Below are 26,383 nucleotides of genomic sequence, written 5' to 3' on the forward strand. Positions count from 1 at the left end.
ATTACAGAAACCCACAGTCAAACAAAAATGTTAGTGCTATCAAGTCTAACAATATATTCTAAACTTCAGAGTAGCATGTACTCTAAATCATCCTAGTAAAACTAAAGTAAATATTAGTATTAATATCAGCTTAGTGCTTCAAGTAATTCATATATTATTTCACTTTATCCTCACAACTACCATATGAGATACATAGTACCATTTGACAGATGACTGCTCAGATTAAGTGACCAGGACTAAAATCTATTATCTCCAAAATCTGGACTCCAAATCCAGTGTGATTTCTTCCATGCTACTGGTCATACCACTAATCTTCTGTTAATTGAGTATGAGCACTGCATTTTTTTTTCCAGATGGTCTAGTGAGTTTCATTCCACTTAGCCATACTTTATTATTTGGTCTCCCTTGTCTATTACTGGGACACATTTTGGAAATGACAGGCTGGGTCTAAGGTATTCTTTAATGTTGAGCTATAAAGTCAACTGTGCTTTAAAAAATGGCAAATATAATGAAATAAAAAAGCATGGAAAAATTGATAGATGCAAAGTGGAATAGGCAGAAACTAATGTAAAAACAAAAGATATCAATAAAAACATTTTTTAAAATGTCAATGTTCATTTTAGCTGAGCATAGATAAAATCAGGAAAGTACTATCTACTCCTCAATTTTTTTTATTCTTTTGCATAAAATCTTTGTGAACCAAATATATATCCTACAGCTATAAACAATTTAACCCACTAAAAGGTTGCTGCAAGATTACATTTATTCAGCTTATTTTTTTTTTGGCTCCAATATTCTACCATAATGCTAAAGTCCTTGGCACTATCAAATAATTCTATATCAGGAACCACTATTACTTTATCAATAGAAATAACATTAAAAAGAGGCATTAACATCTGCTTTGCATCCTAAGACCCATGGGACCTTTCCATCTGACTTGCAGCTGAAACCTTCCCCATTAGAATGCGAGTTCCCTGACAAGAGGGAATTTATTACTTTCCTATTTGTATCCCCAGAGGTTAACATAGTGTTTTGTACATAGCTAGTGATTAGTAAAAGCTTCATTCATTCATTCACTTAGTCTTACCAGGAAAGAAAAAACAAACTGTGGCCTTATTGGAAGTGTGTGAATATTTCTAGATATGACCGGTATGTACCTAATTGGCTTTCACAAATATACAATATTTTCTAGGTGGATATTTCATCTCTAAAGTGATAGGCTTTGTGGTTACAACTCATTTATTTTGGCTCAATGGCTTTTAAAAAAAATTGAGCATGCTATTTAGTGGGAGAGCTTTTGACCACTGTTAGAAAATTTTAGTCCTGATTCAGAAATTAGTTGCAATTCACGATCTCCCTGGATCTTAGTTTCCTCATTTTTATAAATGTGAGAGATGGCTACTTAGGTCCTTTTCAACTCTAAAAATATTCTGTGAATTGATAATTTTAATTCTACTTCCCTTTCCCTCACTTCGTTAAATAGAATTGAACAATATCAGCTATGTCTAGACAATTCTGATCAAACCAAAATTTCGTTGGCCTGATTTGCTGTGGTTCTTAATATGGTTGTGCTACTCAGTGGGGACTTGAAAGTATTGATTTCTAGATCAGTTCAGTCAAAGAGTTCAGCCTTTGCTGTCTGTAATGAAGGCATTACACTGACTTGGCTGTAGAAACCCCAATGTTATAACAACAATAAGAATATTATGTAATGCCTTACATTTTTCATATTATCTCATTTAGTCTTCATAAAAATTCTTTCCTGAGAATGGCTAGACTGCTATTATTATCCCCATTTTATAGAAGGAACACATTATAGCTGTTTAGCGTCAGGTCACACAGCTTTTTTTTCCCTATCTGGTATTCATTCCACTAGAAGTAATATATGGAAGGGGGTTGAAATATTAACTCATTGATATTACTTTGGATATTATAACAAAACAAAAAACAAACAACTTCCTCCCACCTCCCCCCCAACAATAATAACTTTGCTAACATTAGCAGGCACCTGTTTTTAATACATTTTGAGCCGGGAATTCTTTGGATGATTTGCAAGGTGAAACTATCTGAAACTCTACTTGGGACATTCTCTATACACTTGTGAAGTGGTCCAATCAACAGGCTAGTTGACGGTATTAATAAGAAGGTCCTACCTTAACAGCTCATGTATGTTTTGGGATTAATTAAATGTTTTGAGTTACAAACTTCTTTTCCCATTGTGCTCAGCATGAAAAGGTTTATTGTGACTTGGTTTTTGTCTACTCTTACTTTCTACCTTATTAAGTGCATCATTTTCACTGTGTCTTGGAAGCTAAGCAAGTTTAATTCTTGAAGCAGTAGGCATGTGAGCTGCCCGCTTTAATTAAGAAACAAACAAAAACCACCACCCCCACCAAATTGCATAGATTCCTGCTGAGTGCATGCTCTATGATTAGACAAAGCTTTAATTTGGTCAGATTAGACAGAACTTTAGAGATGCTTCCCAGGAAATTCAAAGTAAGCTCTCTGTGTATCCGAAGGGAATCTAACACTATAATCCTAGGTCTTAAATTAAAGACATGGTTTCTAAGATAAAGGTCTAGGACAAATTCACACACCAACTCGGTAAGCAAGTAACATTTTGAGTTTCTGCATTTGACAGAAATGCCTCCTGAGGTGACAGCTTTGGTTGGTGTTCCCAACAGAAGCAAGGAAGTTCAACACAAGTCAGAAGATCAGGCCCTGGCCTTGGTTTCTTTGTAAGGATTTTCTGTGTAGGATATCTGAATCAGTTGGCCACATAACTCTCTGCTTAGATCAGCCACAAGCTCTTGCTGTTTGCACACCGCTGCGAAGCAAACTTCATGTTTCCTTAAACTGCCTGTCCACATAAATTAAACTTGGGAGCCAGGTTATCCCTGAGAGGGAAGCTCTGGAGGTATGCAGAAAGAGGATGCTAGTCTAGGTATTGCCCTGGCTTTTCCTTGAATCATTTCTAAAGAGTCAAAGCAATTTTTTTTTTTTTAGCACTTACACTTCAGCTTTAACCACACCCTGACAAAGAACAAAACAAATCAAGATCCTAATTCAGACAAACCAAGAGGAGAAAATCCACAGTAACAGTGCTTTAATTTCTTTTGCAGGAAAATCAAGAAATTTTTATGTCAATAAACAGAACTGGAGAAAAGATCTTGTATGCTACACGATATTTACTACTTCTTGAGGAAAAAAATTCATCCTACTGAAGGAAAAGGAAGAGTTTTACTTTTATGAAATGTCTGGTAACATTTGGGAATCCTTTCCTGTTGCTGTCCAACAAATGCATTCCATGAAATTAGCATTTTTTGCTCAGCTTTCTTAAAAAAAAAAAAAAATTAAATGCCACTGCTTGATTGTGGGGGAAAAATAAGGCAGTCTGCCAATTTCTCAGTCACCTTTGAATACCTTGGCTAAAGTTGTTAACAGCAATTTGGCTTTGGAATGAGCTTACAAGGAAAGAATGTCTCCTTCAGAGATATTTACCCTTTTCATGAGACTTATAAAACATGGCACTTGCATAGTCAAGGCACAAAAAGGCAGGAGAAAAGGTTGCTTGCTTATTTTTGTGCTTAAATTATACCTATTTTCCTTTTTTTTTTGGGGGGGGGGTTATATACTCCCCCTCCAAAGGAAGAGAATACAAAGAGGTACTTCAAGAAAACAATGAATAGGAAGGAAAATGCAATCACTCAGATCTCAAACTAGATCTTGCTTTTCTTAGAGACAGAACATTATTTGATATTATTTACCAAATGCATCAGAAGTCTTACTTTTACCTTATTTCCAAATCTTCCATTTATTAACAAAATTAGGCAACTTTCATTTTTAATAATTGTTTGTGATTCTGTTTTTCCCTGGAAAAAAGGATAACCTATCTAAATAAAATATCCCATGGGCTGAAAGTCCAGTAACATAAAATACAATTTAAAAACAAAAGAAAGTTAATTCTTACCTATTTGATCTTCTGGAATCAGTGATTCAATTGGAGGATCCAGTTCTGAGCTCTGGGACAAATAGTTCTTTACTTGAGTCATGAATTGTCGGATGGTTTGTAGCATGTCTGTGCTGGAAACATGGCATTCCTTGTTTTCCTGCAGAAAGCTTACATAGTCCTGTACCAGGCACCCAAAATAAGTGCGCTTGTCCCGGGAAAGTTCGGCAATTTTCTTGATCATACGCTTCTCAGGGGTCATGAAGGAGCTGAAAACCCCACTCACTTTTCGTAGTTGAGATTTGACAATTTTGGGGAGGACAAAGGAACTGCTCCTCTTCTTTTTGGATTTGATGGGGGGGGCCATGCTTTCTTGGTCACTCTCTCCTTCATAGTCTTCCAGGCTGCTGTTGGTGTCCCCTTCGTAGCTGAACGGCATGCTCCGCTCAAACTCCAGTGAGTCGGAGGAGGAAGTCGAAATGCTCATGTCGCTCAGTCTCTGCCTGCCTCCATTCCACTGGAGTTGTGAGTCAGAGCTTGTAGGCAGAGTCTTTTTGCAGCTTGCTAGATTCTGCTCAGGCGGGGCATCACCTGGGCTGCCAGCAGTTCCCGATGCAGGCTCTTGACTAAGACAAGGTCGAATGACTGTCAAGGTCTTTGCATTAGGACCTTCTCCTTCCACAGAAGAAGCCTGTTTCTTCAGCCGAGGTGGAGGGATAGGGGTCGGTTTCTTTCCCAGCAAATCTACGTTCCCATGTTTGTTATGGTTGACTGTTTCTGGCATACTCGCCTGAGTTTCGGTCCTGGACAGCTGAGGGCTTGTGGGGAGGCTATTAATAGATGGTGGTGGGGGTCTGGGTGGGGGAGAACGCGGACTCTCAGTGCCATTCACTTCTGGAGTTCTTGTACTCTGCCTTTTCAGGCTTCCACTGAGGTCCTGGCTGTGCACTTTTAAGAAAAGAGGATTAATAAAACACAGGGCCCCATTGGTCTGGCTGCACTCCAACTCCGAAGGCCTTCTGGTTCGTATAGAATGCACTCCATTTATAAGGCAAAGCTGACGCGAAGCTCGACAAACACCGTCTGAGGGGAGAGGCCTATGAGGAGGTGGAGGATTTAGGGGTTTGTTGTCAGCCGGAGAGTTCCAAAAATCTGAAAGTCATTATTGGTTAACACAAGAATGTAAATATGGTGGTTCTTTTGCAAATTAAAAAAAAAAAAAAAAAAAAAAAAGGCACAGTGAAGCACATCAAGCATCTTGAAAGCATGGGGCTTTTTCATTTGGGAATTGTTTTTTTTTTTTTTTTTAAACTACATTTCTTACTGGAACTCAGAAGACTGCCAAAAACCAGCTGCAGGCTCATGTCGGAGCTGCAGGGTAGAGCTTTGCACCTATAAAGATTTAAATGTTCTGGCCAACACAAATGATCAACATGACTTTTACTGAGACAGGCAAACTTGAAAAACATAGAAGAATGATGCCGTTACTAGTTCAGGCTTGAAATGGACCAGAAACTCTAAAATGGAATAACCCACAAAGAAACAGCACCCTTCCCTAACAGCTCTTTCTGCTGTGTCCCCAGGCAGATGCAGCTCTCAGCCAAAAGATCATGTCCTCACAGTTCTCCTTTAAGTAAACAGGACAGGCAGCTGTGTCTGAGTGATTGTTACACAATTAGTTTGAGGTTTGACATACTCAGCATTAAAACTCCAAAAGAGGAAAATAAAGGGTGGGTGTACATGTATTTATACACACACACACACACACACACATATTTACACACACACATGTGTATGTATGTATGTTCATAAGTTTAATCAGGGGGAAAAAACCCAACCTATGGGGAAAAATGAAAATTTTAACTATAAATTCGGCCATTTATTTTTGTGGTCTGGTAAATGTCTTTTCCAAATTCTGTAGCCTTCTTGCCTTTGCTATAAGCATTTAACACTCTTCAGTTATCCAAGAGGCAAGAAAAATGGCTATTTATAGAATGTACACTATCTGTACTGCCATGTAAATTAGTTCTATATGTTAAAGGAGAGGAGTGATGTAGATTAATAAGTGTTCAATGTGGATTTTCAATAAGATTATTATTTACTTATCTTAATAAATTTAATAAAATTTTATTTAAAATAAGATAATTATTAATAAGATTAAATCCTCCTATGCTTTACTAGGCTGTCATTATAACGGATTTATATATCCTGAACACAAACTTAAAGAGTTTGTGAGTGGGCAGATGCTCCATGTTGGCTAGTAATGAGAAGTCAAGAAAAGGACCAGAAGATGGAAAAAAAAAATTCTGCAGCTGATAAGAGTTTGGGCTTGTTATCTTCCATGCTCTTCTTAACTCATAAGATTCTAGGATCCTTGAAAATGTACTATATATAGCATACCAAGAGTTTTATGTATGTCAGTCTTTATTAGTGTTGACTATCAGATTACCAGTCACACTTCTAAAGCAGCCTGTCTCTTCGACCAGTATCAAAGTAAAGTTGAGTGCCTACTTTATGATAAGCTCTCTATCAAGTACCATGGAAAGTACATATATAAAGGAAAGAAAAATACAATCTGTCTTCCAGGAGGAGTTTTCCATTTAGATAGGGAAATAAAAAATAAAAATGCAAGGAAAATATTTAAGAACATTATAAATCAATTCCAAAATTGGTAGAATTAGCATGGGCCAAGCAAAATATACATGGGAACACACTTCTTTAAGGTGGCAAGGATAAGTCTGCCAGAATCCCCTTTTTTAATCTCACCACTCAGCTCTACAAAATATTCAGTAACTTGTTTAAAGAAATCTAAATTTTAGGAGGACAACAAATATCTGTGGCTACCTTCATTCTGTTCAGTGAATTATGCATATTGTATATACTACATTCTGCATACCACAAATGGCAGCTACTTCAAGATATAGTTTTTAGAATAAAAGGGGAAAAAAAAAGTCCAGGGAGAAAGTATGCACATTTAATTTGCCAAGGCAGGTAGGTATCAAATCTTTTTTTATGTCCTAAAAACCTTGGTTCTCAATTCAATAATTATGATTTGCAAATTGTTGACATAGCCAAAGGTGGAAATCTAAAATATTATAAAGTTATCTTTTCTTCATTCATAGAAGCTAGGTATTTCACATTCCACCAACTAACCCCCCAAAACAATGGGGCAAAGAGACTTAATTAAGAACCAGAGATAAGCAATTTTTTGAGAAGAGTCACTCAAGGTAGGTCTAAGTAACATGAAGGAGTGAGAGTTGGTGGCAGGAATGGGGGAGGATAGAAAAAGGGCAAAGCAAAGGGAAAAGGAAGGGAAGGAACAAATGGCACACTGCCAGCAAAACATGATGACTTTTTTGTATAATGGGCAAGATCTGGAACACCATGGTACCAAGCTGTACCATAGTAGGGGAAGTAGGACAGATGTTACTATATAAACATATTCTGGCATTTTACTCATAGGGCAGACAAATGTTTTCAGAGCTTTGTGCTTCACTAGGAATAAAAGAACTTGGATTAATGAATTAATGGATTAGTGAAAATGGAGCCATTCCCTTTGGGGTCAAACCTTGTCCTTTTCCTTAGAAGGTACTATTGAAAAGGAAAGAAACATGAAATGTACAGAAAACTGCATACAGAGAGAGGCCAAAATCAGCTTAGAAAATTGAATCTATACAAATATACACATAGGCTGATAACTTTTGCCTTCTCTTCTTTGCCAAAGTTTGCCAGAGTAGCTAATAAGCAGTCAAACTACATGTGACCTTTTATCTTAATTTCTTACTTTTAAGATGAAAGATAAAAATTGGCCACATGGTGGGTGACAGGACTAAGAATAAAGGAGAAGGTAGTGGTTTCAGATGTGTGTATATGCCATTATTTCCCCTACTATGAGCACAATGACATTCATTCATTGTATTCTTAACCACAAAACCTGGAATGGAGTAATTGCTTGATCAGCCATGCAACCTACAACAGCCCAGAGATGATGATTTTTATCTATTGTTTTATGTAACAACAATATGTCCCAAAATTTGAGGAATGAAGCATACTTACTCAATCCCAACTGGGCCAAGTCTTCCAGTTCAGCCTCTGTCTTTGCTGTTGAAATGGCATGAGGCAGCTTCAGAGTGAATGGAAGGACATCCCTTTATTTTTAAAAGATGGAAAAATAAATATTTTGTCATTTTTCTTATAAATTTCTAGGGAAGTAAAGCCCACAATTCTATGGGGTTTCCTTTTTCTCGTTATAGCTAATTATTAATGGCAGTGGATCTGACTGCTTCCTGTCACTCACTGTCCCTGTTGCCACATTCAGAAGAGGAGAATCATCTATAGTTTCATTATCCTCTGTAGGATTGTTGTCACTACCGAAGACTCTGGAGAAAAGCAGCGGCCCTACTGCTAGTTCAAAAGTAAGTCAACCGACTAACTGTTGAATATTTATGTATAAATTATGTACATGGAATACTTTATGCTCTTTTGCTGTGTGGAATTTATCCCTGGGGGCAGAGGCATTCAGCTCTCTGGCAGAATCCCCTTGCCCCCAACCCTCCCCTAGCCCGGTCTTTGCAGAGTAGACACTGCCTTGAACGTAGCTAGTTGTTGCTAAGTGTTTATTGATCTGAAACAAAACAAAACAACAAGAAGCCAGTACTTCCCCCTTCCACATATCTCATTTAAAATATGAAAACACAGAAGGCAAAAAACAGTTTTGAAGACAGGTTGATACAAGTCTCAACACAGAATCAGAACTGCTTTAGAGCAAGTAGCCTCTAGTCCAGTGCCTTCATTTTACAGATGAGGAAACAGGGAGCCCCCATGGGGTTAAGTGACTTGTCCAGGATCACATAGCTAATCATCCAGCCTAGCTCTTCTCCCCCCTCAGGCCTAGTTCTTCTCATGCTGCTCTATCCAAGTGTACATCTAATCAATGATTGTTGCACAATACTGATCTTTAGGACTAGTATATAATATCCATTACGGACTTATAGTCATAATAATTTGCAAGAAGACATGGTCCTGACATAGTAGAAAATTTGTAGCTTAAAAGTTACCCTTTCCAGCCCTATGAGATGATGCTTTAAATCTGACTCAGAAACAAGTGAATGAAAGTCTGTTACACAAAGATGCTTTCTTTCCCGGTCATCCCAGCCGCCAAGGCACTGCTCCCAAAAGCACACTGTCACCACCACCATCACAGCCTCAAGCCTGTGTTTATTTTGTCATTGCTTGGTCTGTATGTGTTTTATGCGTGCATCTCTTAGGAGAGAATGTAAAAGCTAGGAATCATTTCATTTCTGTCTTCCTGTTCCTAGTAGGTGCTTGATAAAGGAAGTATTGACTGATAGACACAAATGGGCTAGAATGATCAGGAGTTCTTTTTTTTTCTTTTTTTTGCTGAAGCAATTGGGGTCAAGTGACTTGCCCAGGGTCACACAGCCAGGAAGTATTAAGTGTCTGAGGCCAGATTTGAATTCTGGTCCTCCTGACTTCAAGGTTGGTATTCTATCCACTGTGCCATCTAGCTGCCCCTGGGAATTCTTTTTCAAATAGTCCTGTTACTCTTTTATTGGGGAAGCTAGTTGGTAAAATAGAGTGCAGGGCTTGGGAGTAAGGAAGGCCTGAGTTTGAATTCTAGTTATGTGATCCTGGACAAGCCAATTATACACTCTATTACTCAGTTTCCTTATCTGTAAAAATAGTGATAATAATAGCACCTACCTTCTTAAGAGGACAAAACAAGATAACAATGTAAATGTAAGTTCAGTTTCATAAAAATGTTAAATGCTGGCAATGGGGCAAAGGAGACTTTCTCTATATTGGACAGGTATGAAGTTCAAAATCAACCCTTCATGAATTCCTAAAATACTCTAACTGTGCTAACATGTCCAGGGAAAAGGCTAATTGAAATCACCACAAGTATCTTTCTTAGAGGAGAAAAAACCCGAACCTTTTCCAGCAAATGCATTTATGGTTTTAAGGTAGGACTGAAATTTCCCTTTATAAAAATATTGTAACTACACTGCTATCTTATTCATAGACAAGGCAAGCTAGGGTTTTAGGGAGTGCCTGATTAGGCAATCACAATAGCCTGAGGCACTTGGCAACTCTGACCCTAGATGCTTTTAACAATGAAAAACAAATTAGTAAAATGTCAAGTAAAAAGATAAATATAATCAAAGTTAATATTTCCATATAGAGACCAAATGACTAAGCCAAAAGGGACTCTTAGAGATCATCTGTTCTAATCCTCTTAATTAATGGAAGGGACAGGATTCGCCCAAATTGATAAAGGTCATAAGTCACAGAGCCTCTAATTCCAGAGTCAATATACTTCAAATATAATAGAGAAACAATAACAAATAACCTCAGTGGGTTCTAGTCTTACATCTGCTGCTATTTGAGTGACTTTAATCAATGGTCTTCCAGCACCAACATTCTAAGATTCAATTTTGCATTTCCAGTCTTACAAGGCTGTTGTATAAATGTGAGATAGTCATAAAATCTGAGGAAACTTCTTTAGTAGGATACAGTGCCTAGGCCTTCAATCTATTCTAAGCCTTTCTCTTTTATTCCTTTTAAAACAAAGGCTTTTAACTTTGAGTCAGTGAACTTGTTTGGGAAAAAATTATATATATATATATCCACATATACACATACATATATATATCAATAATTATACTCTGAAATAATTGGTTTCCTTTGTAATCCTATATATTTTATTTTTATCCATTTAAAAACATTATTTGAAAAAAGGGATTTATAGATTTATAGATTTCACTAGACTGTCAAAGGCCCTGTTTTAAACAGATATGGGCTTCAATTTTTAACTTTTATAAGCACTATTTTTGCACTCTAGACAAGTCTAGAACAAAAATGGTTCAATTAGACAGAGGTAACAATCATTTCTAATGTTCTCTATGTAAATCATAATTTTAAATATCAGCTTAGAAGATTTATTCAACGTAAAGTTTCTTTTTTTTTTTTAAGTTCTGATTAGCCCAATTTTTTAAAATTATAACTTTTTATTGACAGAACAAATGCATGGATAATTTTTTACAACATTATCCCTTGCTCTCATTTCTGTTCTGACTTTTCCCTTCCTTCCCTCCATCCCCTCCTCTAGATGGCAGGCAGTATTATACATGTTAAATAGGTTATATGTGCAGAACCGTACAGTTTTCTTATTGCACAAGAAGACTTGGATTCAGAAGATAAAAATAACCTGGGAAGAAAAACAAAAATGCAAGTAGTCCACATTGATTTCCCAGTGTTCCTTCTCTGATGTCAAGAGTTTCAAAAAATCTTAAGGATGTTTATTTTAAATGTAATAACTTCTTTAATATGGAACATTATATGATATTGTTCTAGTTTCTCTTAATTTATATCTTAACTGGAAACTGTATCTCTTCTAGACTGAAACTTATTAATTAGCCAACCAATTAATAAACCTTTATTAAGCATCTAATATGTGTGAGGGACTAGGAATAAAAAAAATTTGAATAATACCTGTCTTCAAGGAGATTACATTTTATCAAGGGAAAAATTTATAAACACAAGTAACTAAGAAATAAAATTATTTTTTTGAGGGAGGACCAATGACAAGGTAGGATGGTATCATAAAAAGCAGTGGTTAGGAGGTGGCAACTGGACCTCTTAGGTTTTTTTTTTTTAATTCATTTGTTTTTGACATAAGGTTTGATTGTCATTTTTTCTCCCTTTCCTCACCCCTCCCCCAAGATGGCAATCCATATTAAACATATTTCTATATTAGTTGTGTTGCAAAAAGAACAAAAGGGGAAAACCACAAGAAAGAAAAAGCAACAAAAAAAAAGTGAAAATACTATGCCTAGACTTGCATTCATATTCCATAGTTCTTTTTCTTGGTGTGGATAGCATTTTCCATCATGAATCTTTTTAAATTGCCTTAGATCATTATATTGCTGAGAAGAGCAAAGTCTGTTAAAGTTCATCAGCACAAAGTTGCTATTACTATGTACAATATTCTTTTGGTTCTGCTCACTTTCCTCAGCATCAATTCATGTAAATCTTTCCAGGTTTTTCTGATATCTGAACTGAACATACAAAGTTGTTATGAAGATCAAATATATAGTGCTTAGCATACTGCCTCGCACATAAAAGGTGCAATATAAATGCTTCTTTCTTTTTTTATCCTCCCTCAAAAAATAACTGGTATGAATAAAAAAAAAAATTAAGGCTTTTAAAAATCCTGTTCATCTTTTAGAAGGGTATCAATGTTTACCAGTATGCTTAATACTTGTCATCATGCAATTTACTATGAAGCCCAATGACCTAAAAGTTAAGATAATTCTAAGACAGAATCAATTTATTTCCTTCTCTCTGGAATAATTTGGTCTAACAATGTTTGGAAGGACATTGGACTTGAAATAAGAAAAAGCTGAGTTCAAAACTTGCCTTGGGACCCTCCTGAATGATCCCAGGCTAATCATGCACATTCTTTTTCCCTGTCTCAATTTCCTTATCTGTGAAATGGGGATACCAACAGAACCTATCTCATAAGGTTGTTTGAGGATCTAATGGGAGGACATGGAAAGCGTTTGTAAATCTTAAAGCACTACACAAAGGAGGGTCATTATTTATTAGTATGAGAAAGTATCACTATTGAGAAATAAATTCTCTTCACCATGATCCCAATTAGTCACTATTCTAGTGTGAGGCAAATTGATCATAACTGAAACCCTCTTCTCTGGTAACCTTCATATAACTTCACTCTCAATATCTGCATGTTATTTTTCACTTTGGTCCTTACAGTCACAGAAAATAAAGTCAAGATGAGTTCTGCAACATGAAGAGGAGTGATATAAAATATCATGGATGAATTTACTGGGAAACATTTTGTTTCTGACAATCACTAAAGTGATACTGAAAACTGGGAATGCTGGTAGGTTTGAAAAAAAGACACCTCCTTGTCACCAAAAAAGTATTCCCAAACTCTAGGTTTTAATTTTCTCACTTTCATCATGAGGCAGTTGGGCTAGATATCTTTAAGGAACCTTCCAACTCTAAACACCTTGATCTATCAACTCAAGCTCTTAACCAGTTGGTATTCCAAGTTAGATAATGGGTGATGTAAGTAGTTCTAGAAGCTTTCTGGTTAAGAGAGAAGCATGAGAAAAAGAGAAGAAAATGAGCATCAAAATCTCCCTAAAGTACAGCCACATAAGACCAAATGGCCCAATGATTTTCATCTTTTAACTGTATTCAGAATAGGAGGACTTTTAAACATCTTGATATCATTCATTCCACTCTCTTTTGGTTTTCCTGACTTTTGGTTCTTGTGGGTAAAATTAAAGAAGGCTTAGAGTGATGGAAAGTTCCTTATGAAGGCACCATAATAACAGGAATTTATATTTTAGGAAGCCAAGGGAGAGCAATTTAGTTTTTAGTTGGAAATAGGCAGACTTTCTTATTAGTCAGATTTATATTTAAAATGACTTCTACTAGCATTTAACATGTTTGAACAGCTATTACCCTAACCTGTTTCATAACCAGGCAATGCTCAAGTAGTATATCTCACATACATGGCAGTCTGACTGACATGGCTCATGACCATGAGAGAGGGGGAGAGCCTTACCTGCTTATGCAGTAGAAAGCAATGAGTCTGAATAAATCTGCAAAACTGATCCCAGAGCCTTCCAAGGAAAAAGCTGAAAAGAGAGAGGGAAGAAATCAGATCAGTTCCCCAAAGTGTATCCTTAAAATGGAAAAGGCCCACACACAAAAGCCGTCTAAATGTTGTACCCTGTAAGAAAGACCGCTTTTGCCATCAAACTACTGTTTAGTTAATCAAAACCAACTGTGGAGATTATGTATGTCAGCCAGGAACAGACCAAAGAAGTCTGGCCACATGAAGTTCCGGTCTTCCATTCCAAGCACATGTTCTAATACTTGGTAAACAGATCAAAACACATTCAATTGCACAACTTTTTACTAACAAAACAAGGCTGAGGTAGAGATGGGAAGATGGGGTGGAAGGAGAAGCTGACCAAGGCCAGAAAAATATGAAATAATGTACCAAGCCCTTTTACTTTTTCTGAGCTGGCTGGGACTCACGGCTCCTTGGCAGTGCTTCTTTTCTCAAAGTTCACTTCAGGAGGGCCAAAAATACCCTAAGTTTTGGTAAAGGCCAATTTTAAAGCCCTTGGAACATCAAAAAAAAGCTTTGAAGAAGCAATTATCTGATGAACTCAGAGAGAATGACTCAGACACCTACATATTTAATGTGCCCTCAAAAGAGACATTTCCAAGTTACTGGAAAAGGCTTAAAATGTAATTGAATCTCCAATGGATCATAGGATCATACAGTCTGGTCAAAGATTTATTTAAAGCTGGAAACAACCTTACTTGTTTAGCACCTTCATTTTACAGATAAGTTGAGAAAGCAGTGAGTGGGGGTTTAAGTCCTAGGAAATCATATTACCCAGATTATATATTGCAAAATAATTTATGACAACATTTCCTTTTCAAAGAAAACATCTTTCATTTAAGCAATAGCAAAGAACCATTATGGAGATTGAGTCTTGGTGGGTAAAACTATTTGGACACAGGATTAGGAGGAGGTAGAAATAGCACAACTATTAGGGACAAAGGCTTTCCTTGTGCAGATCCATTTGTCCATCTGAAAATTATCTTAGATTCTTGTAGAGAAGTCTGGGCGTTAGGGCCTAAGAACCCCCTCCCAACAAAATCCAAATAACCAAAAGAAATTTATATCATATCCCTTTATAAAGAGTTATAAGAGCCTCTCCAAATTCTTTTGTTGTATTAAAAGTTTAAAAATACCAAATATTGCTTAAAATCAATAGATTGTCAACTTGACTTGGAAATATATTTTGTGATGAAAATATTTTGGTTGTCATGGTGTTTGGGAAACAGCTCAAATCCTTCTCACTCTCGTTAACACCCAACATTCCTCAAAAGAGACATGTGGGAGACCAAGTTTCAAAGAATAAGCCAGTCTAGAAGGACTAAGGTTGAAAGAATATGCAAATAAAATGCTTGCTCTTGAGGATCTGTCCACAGGGAGTCAGAGATACCCTGTTAGAGAAGAAGTGATACTTTATTACTGTTGGAGTTGTGGCCAAATGGTCACTGAGACTGCAACTAGTTCTCCCAGTGACTAGGAAATGGTACAAGTAAGTAATGTTTTCATCTCTAAAGATAATGCAAATAAAAATGAGAAAGTTTGCATGTTGTGTCTTTTGCTCTCCTTCTTTTCATCTAAATGTTCAGTGTTCATTCACCTGCTACCCGCTAAAGAAGATGGACTTCTAATAAATTAATCCATTAAGGTATTAATGATTTAACGTGGTTTTTGTGCCTGTAGGGATATTTACATTTTAAGAGAAGAACACAGAGGGGACAAGGATACTTTTGCCAAAGGTATCTATCACCTATAATTGAATTTGGGGGCACTTTAGGAGTCCCATGCAAACTGAAGGAATAAATAATTTGTGGGCATGAGACTTTCTAAAGTAAGGGTTCATTATCTTTTTTGGTACTCTGAAAACTTATGTACCCCCTTTTTAAAATAATATTTTTAAATGCATAAAAGAAGGATTACAAAATAAACTAATTATGCTGAAATAGTTATTAAACTATAAAAAGAGAAATGTTCATAGACCAAGGTTAAGAAACTCTATAGAGAACTTTCAAATCACAACACATAAAGGAGGCCCTAGTTATTTTAGATCTATGCTGCTTTTAGAATAGAATACAAGTAAAAGAGAAATGGTCTTTGCTGGGGATGATTCTCTAGTTAACCTGATTAAACCCTTAGGGAATTATCATGGAGTCATACATTGCTGTTCCACTTTGAGCTAATTAAACCTACTTATGAAAAGTAAGGAATTATGGGATCTCTTGGAAATAGGATGGAATCTTTTAAAAAAAAGCAAAAATTTAGCATCTTCTGTAAAACTAAATTAATTTACAGTAAGAATAAAGAATTATTTTTTTCTAAATTCATTTGGATGTTGGGAAGGATATCACAAATAGCAAGAACTGACACTTCTTGATTACCTTATTTGGTGAATTTTAAACACTGACAATATTTTTTCTTCACCTTATGTTGGTCCAATATCATCATATTTGTTTAGCTGATACATCTGCTGCCTCCATTATAAATAGTAAATGAGTCAATGCTATTTTTAAGTTTATACTCCTACTAATACTATATTTGACATATATAAATCATGCTGCTTCCCAGCCAAAGTTAAACCTCATTTGGTCAAAATTTGAGTCTTTACTTGACTTCACAAGCCAGATAATTGACAAAGATGGGAAAAGTAGACATTGAAATGTTGTGAAAAGAAAGATACATTGAAGTAACTGGTGGAATATTAAATTGGTACGACTGTTGTAGAAAGCAATTTGGAATTAAAGTTACAAAAATGTCAATTACTTTTTATACTTTTTATACAGTTTCCCCTGCTGGGGAAACATTCCAAGGTGATCAATGAGAAAAAAGAAAAATTATAATGACTAATTCTGGTTCCAAAGAAGATAAATGAAAGGCACCCTCTTCCACTCCTTTGCAGAGGGAGAGCTGCACAGGGGTAGGATAATGTATATAACATCAGATTTCTTAAAATAGTTGGTTGCTGAATTTTTTTCCCCCTCTTCCTCTTTTAAAAAAATTCTTTGTATAAAGGAATGGTTCTTTAGGGTGAGTAAAAACTATAAATATAGTGGGTAAAGTGAGGTGATATAAAATCAAAATATATCAAAGCAAAAATATGCTTTAAGAAAAAAATATTTCCATTTCCTTATAAGGGTAAAAGTAAAGTCAAATAATGGGTTAATTTAAACTTTAGAATCTGAGTTTCTAAAGCTCTGATGAAAAGATGAGACTACATCAATAGGATAAATTTAGCATTAAGGAAGACTGTAGGACTAAAACCTGGTTACTAACTTTATGTATGAGTTCAGTCTAGATTAATCTTCTCTGGTCTGTTAATCAATCTTGCTTTCCGTTTCTGGTGTCTGGCAGGGCAATAGAACTATTTGTTCCTTCTTTATTTAAATCTTTGGCTTTTGAGACTTCCCATGCGTGATAAGCAATAAGTACAAACCAAACAGAATTGCAGTTTTGTCTGGCTTAAATAGCTTGAAAAGAACTTGGGAGAAAAAGAGTTAATTCCCCACCCAAACATCCAAGGATTGAATTCTACTTTTGATAAGTGTTATTCAAGCCCAAGAACATCAGTGCACTTCCTTTTCACCTTTGATAACAAAGAAGATAATATATTAGATCTGGGAATATTTGATTACCCTCAGGTTTTATACTTTAGCCACAATTTACAACCTTTCCTAAAAATGTTAGAGAAGCCCCCAAAATGATGATGGAATTCATATAACTGGTGACTAAAACATACACCAACTACTTACTATATATGCTTTCCTTTATTGCAAATTCCTTGAGACATGACCCAAATTCATTGGGCAGGCGAAGTGAGAGGACTTTCTTTTGCATTTTAGAAGATTTTCGGACCAGGAAGATCTAGTTGTGAGGGAAAAAAAAAGTTTCATCACTTAAAACACTCATATTGTACGTGACTTGCTTCACTGTGTTTTTATGCAAGAGACTAAATGTTCCTTAGTAATGTATATGGATTATATTATGAGCTTTTGAGGTTACCTATTTCCAACTCATGATTTTATAGCTGAATTCACACATAGGACCAGAATTCTGTGACACTAAAGAAGAAGCATATGAACTGGGCACCATTTAGTAAATGACTTTCAGGGGTTGGTTATAATAATTATCATTTATATATGTCTTTAATATTTGCAAAGCCCTTTACAAATATTTTCTCATTTGATCCTCACAACAATCCTGGGAGATAGGCATTATTATCCTCCATTTTCCATATGTAGAAACAGGCAGAGGTAAGATGATTTGCCCAGCTAGTAAGATCTGAATTCAGATCTTTTGGACAGCAGGTCCAGAGCTCTGAATACTGTACCACCAAGATGTCTCTAAATAGTAGTTAAATTACTAGATAGTAGTTAAATATCAGGACTTCATAAAAACTCACTGAACTCCCCAGAAGCAGTTTCCTCTGGACTATCCCTAAGGTGTTTTTTTTGTGAAAATTTCAAGAGTAAACCTCCCCACTCCCTCATCCCTGCCAAGCCATCCTGGCAGATTATGTCCAAATTAAGGACAAGACACACTTGAGTCACAGTTTATTCCCTGTCAGTTATTGATGGACATACTTGTCCACTAAGAGCCCTCCCTACCAAACATCCCACATCTCCGCCAGCCAGGGCTGCAAGCAGGTTAGGCTTAGGTTATAATGAGATAACACGGAAAGCACTTTGCAAACCTGTACAAGAGTGCTACCTACTAAGCAGGCAGCTATGTAGTACCGGAGAGAGAGTGTTGGGCCTGGCACCAAAAAGGTCAGTTAAAATCCTACCAGAAACTTACTAGCCGTGTAAACCTGGGTTTACCTTCTCTCAACCTGTTTTCTTATCTGTAACATCAAGAGTAGCCATAGAATTTATCTCATGTGGTTGCTGGGAAGATCAAATGAGATGAAGTATTTAAAGGGTAAATCTTAAAATACTATATAAATGTGAGTTATTATATTTATGTATGGTAATAAAAATAGTTTTCAGTCTTCAGTTCGATAAGCATTTTCTGTGCCTGGTCCTACTCTGAGCACTGGGGAGAGGAAGAATGGGCTTTCTTAAAGTTTCAGGGGAAAGGCTTCCTATACATTCTTTTGTGGAAGAAGAATAGTACTGCTAGGAGATTAATAATATTGTCAACTCTCTTCATCTTTGTGTCTGCATTTTGGAAATGCAGAATCTGATAATTGTTTTCCTGTTCAAAAAGTATCAGTGTTCTACCTCTAGTATAAATATGAACTCTTTAGTCTGGAATGTCAAACCTTTCAAAAATAAGCTCTCACCTCCTACTCTACACAAGTGTCTCCTCTTACATAAAGTCTTTCACGATCTTTGACTTCCCATGTTGCTAATTTTCTTTGGCTCTTGAAATTATTTTTTAGTCTGACTTTTCTTGTGCAGCACGATAAGTGTATAAAGATGTATACATATATTGTATTTAATATATACCTTAACATATTTAACATGTATGGGACTACCTGCCATCTAGGGGAAGGGGTAGAGGGAAGGAGGGGAAAAGTTGGAACAGAAGTTTTTTGCAAGGGTCAATGTTGAAAAATTATCCATGCATATATTTTGTCAATAAAAAGCTATAATAATAAAAAAAAATTATTTTTTAGACCACTATATTGACCTATAAGCAAAAGAGTAAGATTTTCCCCAAACACAATATAAGATCTTGAGGGTAAGGTTTGTCTCACTTTTGTCACTTGTCATAATACTTTGCATTGCTTATTATATTGAATTCAGTTATTTTCTCAAACATCTTTTCCCTCTCTATTATTCACTTCCTTTTGCTATGAAGTATATCTCTTGGCCTTCTTCCATTCTCTGACTAGTTCTGACACATATTTCCTCTGCCTTGATTCCAGTTCACATTGTGCCAATGGTGTGGCCATACCAAGGCCCATACTGAAGGTAGAAGAAACATGTCTGTCTGAAGGGCTGATATAAGAGTGAGTTTGCCAGAAACACTCCCCACCAAGTCTCAGCAGGAATGCAAGAACCTTCCTTACCTGTTGTAGGTGAGGGAAAGGAAGGGCAATGTTGTTTGAAGGAAGGAGTTTGGCAACTCCATAAGCAAGTATAGACACAAAAATTTTGATAAGAAATTTAATACCCAAAATGTACAATATCATCTATTCCATAACATTTTTTTCTTCAAAGATTAAATCAACTACAATAACTAATTATGTTCTTGAACACAATTTGTGATAAATTAGTGTAGCAGAACCTGACACTGCATCCTTTTACGGATAGTAAAATTCAGCTTTTTATCCCTAAATCGTTCTCTGCAACACAAGTCACGAAGAGGCATTTTCAGGATGGAGAAAAACAGAGAGGTTACAAAGTTCTAGCAGGGATATAACTAGAAAAGTCTATCGTATCCCAGACTGGGAATGACATGTATTGCCAGTCTCATGCCAGATGGAAAATAGCAGGAACAGCACTGGGAAAACTCAGAAGAAGGCACTTTCTGAATTCTAAGTCATGAGGCACTCAGCCCCTGCACTAAGGAGAAGAGGGAAGAGTGTTCATTTATAAACTGCCTACTATGTGCCAGGCACTACACTAACTGCTTTGCAAATTTTATCTCATTCAATCCCTGCAATAACCTAGGAAGTAGGTGTATTATTTATCTCTACCTTACAAGTTGAGGAAATTGAGGCAGACAGAGGTTAAGTGACTTGCCCATGATCACACATCTAGTAAGTATCTGAGGCTGGATTTCCATGTTGAGGTTCCTGACTCCAGGCCCAGTACTCTATCCACTGGACCATCTAGTTGCACGGCCTTTCAGCCTTCCCTTCTTCCCTCCCTAGACCAGCTTTGGAATTCTCATTCAAAGCCATGTCAGATACAGCACCCTAACTACATTTCTGGCTTCTCAGCCTTCTTACACAGTTCTAGCTGTTTTCTCCGCTACTGTTACCTTCCATTCTAAGGACAAGATTCACAGTTAACATTATAACAAGTTATAATTGAGTTATAACCTGACATTGGAACCTATGGTTAAAAAAAAAAAAAAATCTAAGAACTTTAAAGGCAACAAATATTTATTGTGATTACTATATGCAAAGTTCAAGGCAGTGTGATATTGTGAATAAAGTGCTGGATTTGGGAGTCAAGAAGACTTTGATTCAATTTCTACTTCAGATACCCATTAGGGGTATGATTTTGGGCAAGTCATACTCAGACCATGCTGAGAGTTCCCATCTTGTGAAGGCATAGGACAAATGGCACTGGATCAACCCCTTTTGATCAACAACCCAGATAATAAAAAAAAATTCTTCTGCTGAAGTTTTCTTGCTTACCCCTGGAGGCTGGGACTGAAGTATTCCTGCTACCTCTTCATCACTTAAACTCAGTTGTAGCCAGATGGGATGAGTATGCAGAAGGCGATCCAATATGCTAAGTCTGTTGGAGAGGCTGTCATAGCCAGAATCCCGGGGGCAGCTTTTTAAATCATTTTTCTCGCAGCAGACATTATCCATGTCTTTTACTATACTAAAGGGAAGAGAGAAGCAGATGTTTAAAGGGCTGTGATATGATTTTTTTTTTCAAACCAAAATTTTTCCCTGCAATCTCAAAAAAAAAAACCCAGAATCTCAGAGTAGGAAGAGACCCTGAAGGAAAGACTAGTTCAATCTGCTTCCAGTCTCTCCTCTCTTCAAAATATCATTCACATGCTGTCAAATTATCTTTCTAATGTTAGTATTTATATAACATCTGGGCATCTAGGTGGAAAAGTAGATAAAATACCCACCCTTGATTTAGGAAGATCTGAATTCAAATTCAAACAACTTATTAGTTATTTAACTCTGAGCAAGTCACAATTCTGCTTGCCTCAGTTTCCTTGTCTACAAAAATGAGCTGGAGAAAGAAATGGCAAACCACTTCAGTATCATTGCCAAGAAAACCCCCAATGAAGTCATTAAGAGTAGGACTTGACTGGATCATAAAAATATAGGGTCTACTACTATGTGTCAGGTACTATACTAAGCACGTTACAAATATCTCATCCTGACCCAATAAGGTTGGTCCTATTATTATTTCCATTTTAAAATTGAGGAAACTGAGATAAACAGTAGCTAAGTAACTTACCCAGGGTCCTTACAAATAGAGAATCTGATTCCAGACCTACTACTCCATCCATTGTAACACCTAGTCACAAATCTTAAAGCTCTATTTAAATGTGAGCTATTATTATGTTAGCATCCTATTGATTCTCTGAAGAATGTTGAACAGGGAAGGCTACTTAATACTATTCTATTTAAACCAGTAAAACCTTCATTTTAGGGAATCTAGATGTAATTTTTTTAGGGGGGAAGGGAATTTTTGTTTTTAAGCATAGGTTATAATCTCTAGGATTTTGCATCCCATGGTATTTTTGGTATATTTTAGAGGAAAAGAACAATTCTGCTGTTAACTCCATGTGTAGTTGTATGAATATATCCTGAACTTCCATTAATGAAACAAAAAATTATAGTTGGTGTGAAGAAGGGAGAATATTGATGGTCTTGTCGGACCTTCCATCTTTGTTCCCATTCATATATTTTCTATCTTTAGTAGGTATAGGCTTATTGGAGAAACTGTCATATCTGTAATATCTCCAGAAGAAGAGTATGTCAGCATCATTAAATTTGCTCCTCATACATTATTTTGCACTTGGCAAGCTGAACATGTATCTGTCTTAGAAGTGATTAATTCATGTCAGGATCTGTTGACATAGATGTTTTAAAGATGTAACTTTAGGCTTTTATCAGTTAAATAAGCTGACTCTATAATTACATGTCATAGACCAATATGACTAGTCCAAATTGAGGGGTTAACTTGGGCATTTGTAAAAATAAGACCTTTACAATTATTTCTTTAAATGGCCTCATTTTCCCAGTCCTAGATTTTATTTTCATTTATTTTTTATTCTTGAAACAGAATAAATAGCATCAGTGGGCTGATTAATATAGTATACATTACATACATAAGAGGAATAATTGTAGATGTGAATATGTTTAGAATGAATGCTATTAATAGCGAAGTATTTATAGCCTTAGATTTTTATCCAAATCATTTATATTTATAGTTTAAGAAAAGGGGGGGGGGGAGGAAGGAGGAGAGAGAGAAAAAGAAAGAATTGAAGAAAAAAGGGAATGCAAAAAAGAAAGCAAGAAGGAAAGAAAAAAGGAAAAAGAGAAAAGGGAAAAAGAAAAAAATAGGAAAGAAAGGAAAGAAAGAAGGAAAGAGAAAGAAAGAAGGAAAGAGAAAGAAAGAGAGAGACAGAAAGAAAGAAAGAAAGAAAGAAAGAAAGAAAGAAAGAAAGAAAGAGAATACCGCCTTGAAAAAGTGAAAAATCACATGATGTTCCTTAGTACATCCTACATACTTAGCACATTTTTAAGGGCAGTTATGTGGTGCAGTGGGTAGAGTGCTGGACCTAGAGTCAAGAAATCTCTCATCTTCTGGAGTTCAAATCTGACCTCAGACATTTATTAATTGTGTGAATCTAAGCAAGTCACTTAACTCCATTTGCCTCAGTTTCCTCATCTCTAAATGAGCTAGAGAAAGAAATAGCAAACCATTCCAGTGCCTTTTCCAAGAAAACCCTCAAAAGGGGTCATAAAGAGTCAGATGACTGAAAATGAATAAACAGTATCCACCACCATCACCACCTTAGCATGAATATAAGAATTCTTATATACTTACTTTTGTACACAATACAAGTAGGCATTGGCCATGGTTAAGATTGTTAAACTCATACTCAAGAAAGTAAATTATACTGAATTCCTCAGAGCTTTTAGATTCACGTGCCAGAGGTGACAGAGACCAAACATTGAACTTTTTGGCTTCTGTCCAAAATTTCTTCAGTGGTTTCTTCAACAATTAAAACATAATTTACTAGGCTTTCCTCCTTTCTTATAGTGTACCAAATGCATTAAAAATACATGGTGAGTGTTTTAGAGTCACAGACTCTGGGTTCAAATGTTGTTTCTGCTGATGCTTATTATCGGTATGACCTTAGACAAATCACTTAACTCTGTTGGGCTTCATTTGCTTCATTGTAAAATGAGCATTTAGATTTCATGACTTCTGAAATCCCTTCCAGTTCTAGATCTGACTTGTACTGATTTATAAAGGATAAAAGAAGTTGGGTTTCACACCAAGAAATTCACATCAATTGCACAAAAATTATTTTGCAGATTAAGAGGTAAGTTAAAAAAAAATTTTAGAAAGAGTCGAGATATTGTTTTGATAATTTTAAAGCCAAAAAAAGGTGAAACACTGAAGTCAGGGGCTAAAATGACCATAGCTCTTTCATAAGCTGCCAAATGTTGCATTTGGGGTTAGTTCCTTCTGCTTCCATTCCCACTCCTTTTGGGTGGAGTTGGGTACAGAGATATCACACCCTTTCATTTCTCAGATCTTGCATCTCTCATTTCCTCAGAAGTATTTTTCATATATGTTCTATAAGATAATTTCATCTAGTTATTTGAGTTTATAATGAATTTTAGCAACTGGAAAAAAAATCACTGTAAGAAAATGTAAGAGCCAAACAGAAAGTTTCACTGCATAGAATTTATTCCTTACTCACTTCAGTGGGATGCAGAGTCTGAGAACTGCTGTAATCTAGGAGTATGGCCAACAATAATGATAGCTAATAATAATAATAATGATGATGATGATAGCTAGGTATTTATATGGGTAAATTATTACCTAATTTTATTCTCATAATCACTTTGGGAGGGATATTATTATCCCTACTTTACAGATGAGGAAATGAAATTTATTCAGGGTCAGATAGACAGTAAATATCTGAGGCAGGATTTGAATCCCTGACAGTTTTTCCTGACTCCAGGTGTCCCATTCTATACCCTACAAGGCAAACCAACAAGTTCAAGTGGAAGTAATATTACAATGTAGTTGGCAATATATATTTGGACACATATTTTAGCTTATGTTATGAAGGTTGTCCATTCACAAATTTATTATAACAGAGAAATGCAAATCAAAGCAGTCCTGAAGTTTCATCTCATACTCCAAGTTGGAGGAATTGTAGAAAAACAGACACACCATTATGTTGTTAGTAGAGCTGGGAAATGGTACAACCATTTTGGAAAGCAATTTCGAATTACAAAAATACAGTAACTAAAAATGTTCATACCCTTTGAATCAGAAACTTCATTGCCACACTTATAACCTAAAGGAAGTTATCCATAAGGGAAAAAGTCCCCATATACTCCAAAATATTTGTAGCATTACTTTTTGTGATAGCTAATAATTGGAAACAAGATGCCCATTGATTGAGGAATGGCTAAACAAACTTTGGTATGTGCCTATGATGGAACCTTACTGTGACCTTAGTTTTTTACCTAAAAAAATGCTGTGTGAGATAGATGTGAACTCCAATGTCCCACAGAGCCCATCCAGTTCCCATTGTCAACCTTATCTTCTACAAATAGGGCCCACATTCCTAGGACTATTATCTTGTCCAAATGATCAAAGGCTTGCCCAACCCACCAAACCAGTAAAGACCCTGCAGATAAGGGACTCTTCCTTCCTCTTCTAGAGCAAATTCTAGCTAGACAAGTAACCTTTGTGTTGAAAGCATCTTCATTATCCTACATTAGCACATCCCTGTTCCTGTATTTTCATGCTCCCAGTTGCTAATATAGATACAATGAATATGTGAGTTCCTTCTATTCCAGAACTCTCCTTAATTCCTCCCTAATTTCCTAGACCTTGCCCTGGCTTCCCCTTTCCCTCCCTGCCCTTGACCTTTAAGTAGTCTTTTCAATCATAATCCCACTAGATCACCTTAATTAGCCCATGGCTCCTTTGACAAAATAAAGGAAACTCTGTGTCTATAAGAATAGCTTTGTGAATTTTTCACATTCTGAACAGTTATAGTACTTCATCAAGATGACTGCAGAAGCATGGAAAGATTTAAATTATTTGATGCAGGGTGAAATAAACAGAACCAAGAAAGCAATATACACAGTAACTACAATAATGTAAATAGAAATAACAATGACACAAAAAATATCAAAAGTAAATGTAACAAAATTATAAAGATGAAAAGAAATGAGAAGATACTCCCATTCCAACCTTTTGGGGGTGGGTTAGCAGTCCAAAGGCGTTATTTATTGCACTTATTTTTAGACTTTAAAAAATGTATGCATCAGTGATGCTGGCTTTTTTTCCTCCTCTCTAAAAAATACGACATAAGATGATTCTCTGGGAAGAACAGAAAGGGGAAGAATACTTGGGCTAACTATTGGTGATATGAGAAACATAAAATATTACTAAAAGCTTATAAAAAATAAAAAACCTTTCATCTATTAATTCATTTCTCTTGCCCAGGGATTTGGGGAAAAAAAATTTTAAGTCACTTTTTTCAAGTCCATATTTATATTTTCAAAGCCCTATAAGGATAAGGTAAAGTATCACCTGTTGTTTTTCAGTCAACATAGTGGGAGTTAATAAGGACAGACAATGACTTGTAGTCAGCCTGGAGCTATTCTTCCTCAATTAACTAGAATGTAAAGCTTGCAAGAAGAATCAGAGAAGCTAGATTTCTCAATTATCAGAAAAATTTCATCAGTTTCTTAAAGTCCTGTGTCACAACTTCATGTGGGCCCTTCAGTAAGGCCCATAAACAATAGAATCCAGGTTTGGTGTTTAAATTTAATGAGACAAAAGATTATTGATTCCATGTTTATCAGCAAACATCTAGAAAAATGATCAGAACAAAGA

General features: G+C 36.0%; 1 protein-coding gene and 2 long non-coding RNA genes across 8 annotated transcripts in view; 2 read left to right on the forward strand and 1 right to left on the reverse strand.

Annotated features, from left to right (window-relative positions):
* The window catches only part of LOC116421452, a 43,947-nt gene extending 39,985 nt beyond the window's left edge, over positions 1-3,962 (forward strand). Inside the window, exon 3 of the long non-coding RNA XR_004231817.1 lies at positions 3,123-3,962. This is a non-coding gene — a long non-coding RNA (uncharacterized LOC116421452). The remainder of the gene's footprint in view (positions 1-3,122) is intronic.
* Positions 1-26,383, reverse strand: part of RIN2 (Ras and Rab interactor 2) — a 214,610-nt gene that overhangs the window by 19,818 nt on the left and 168,409 nt on the right. For all 6 annotated transcript variants that reach the window (XM_031951051.1, XM_031951053.1, XM_031951055.1 and 3 more), the window contains 5 exons: positions 20,947-21,139; positions 17,384-17,495; positions 13,569-13,641; positions 8,006-8,097; positions 3,971-5,101 (listed from right to left, as the gene is read on the reverse strand). In XM_031951051.1, coding sequence (XP_031806911.1) covers positions 3,971-5,101; positions 8,006-8,097; positions 13,569-13,641; positions 17,384-17,495; positions 20,947-21,139 — 1,601 coding nt within the window. The remainder of the gene's footprint in view (positions 1-3,970; positions 5,102-8,005; positions 8,098-13,568; positions 13,642-17,383; positions 17,496-20,946; positions 21,140-26,383) is intronic.
* LOC116421453 lies at positions 9,627-13,624 on the forward strand. The gene is made up of 2 exons (XR_004231818.1): positions 9,627-9,933; positions 12,746-13,624. It is a non-coding gene; the product is annotated as an uncharacterized LOC116421453 (long non-coding RNA).

The sequence above is a fragment of the Sarcophilus harrisii genome, chromosome 2 (assembly GCF_902635505.1).
Source record: "Sarcophilus harrisii chromosome 2, mSarHar1.11, whole genome shotgun sequence".
NCBI classification, from domain to species: domain Eukaryota; kingdom Metazoa; phylum Chordata; class Mammalia; order Dasyuromorphia; family Dasyuridae; genus Sarcophilus; species Sarcophilus harrisii.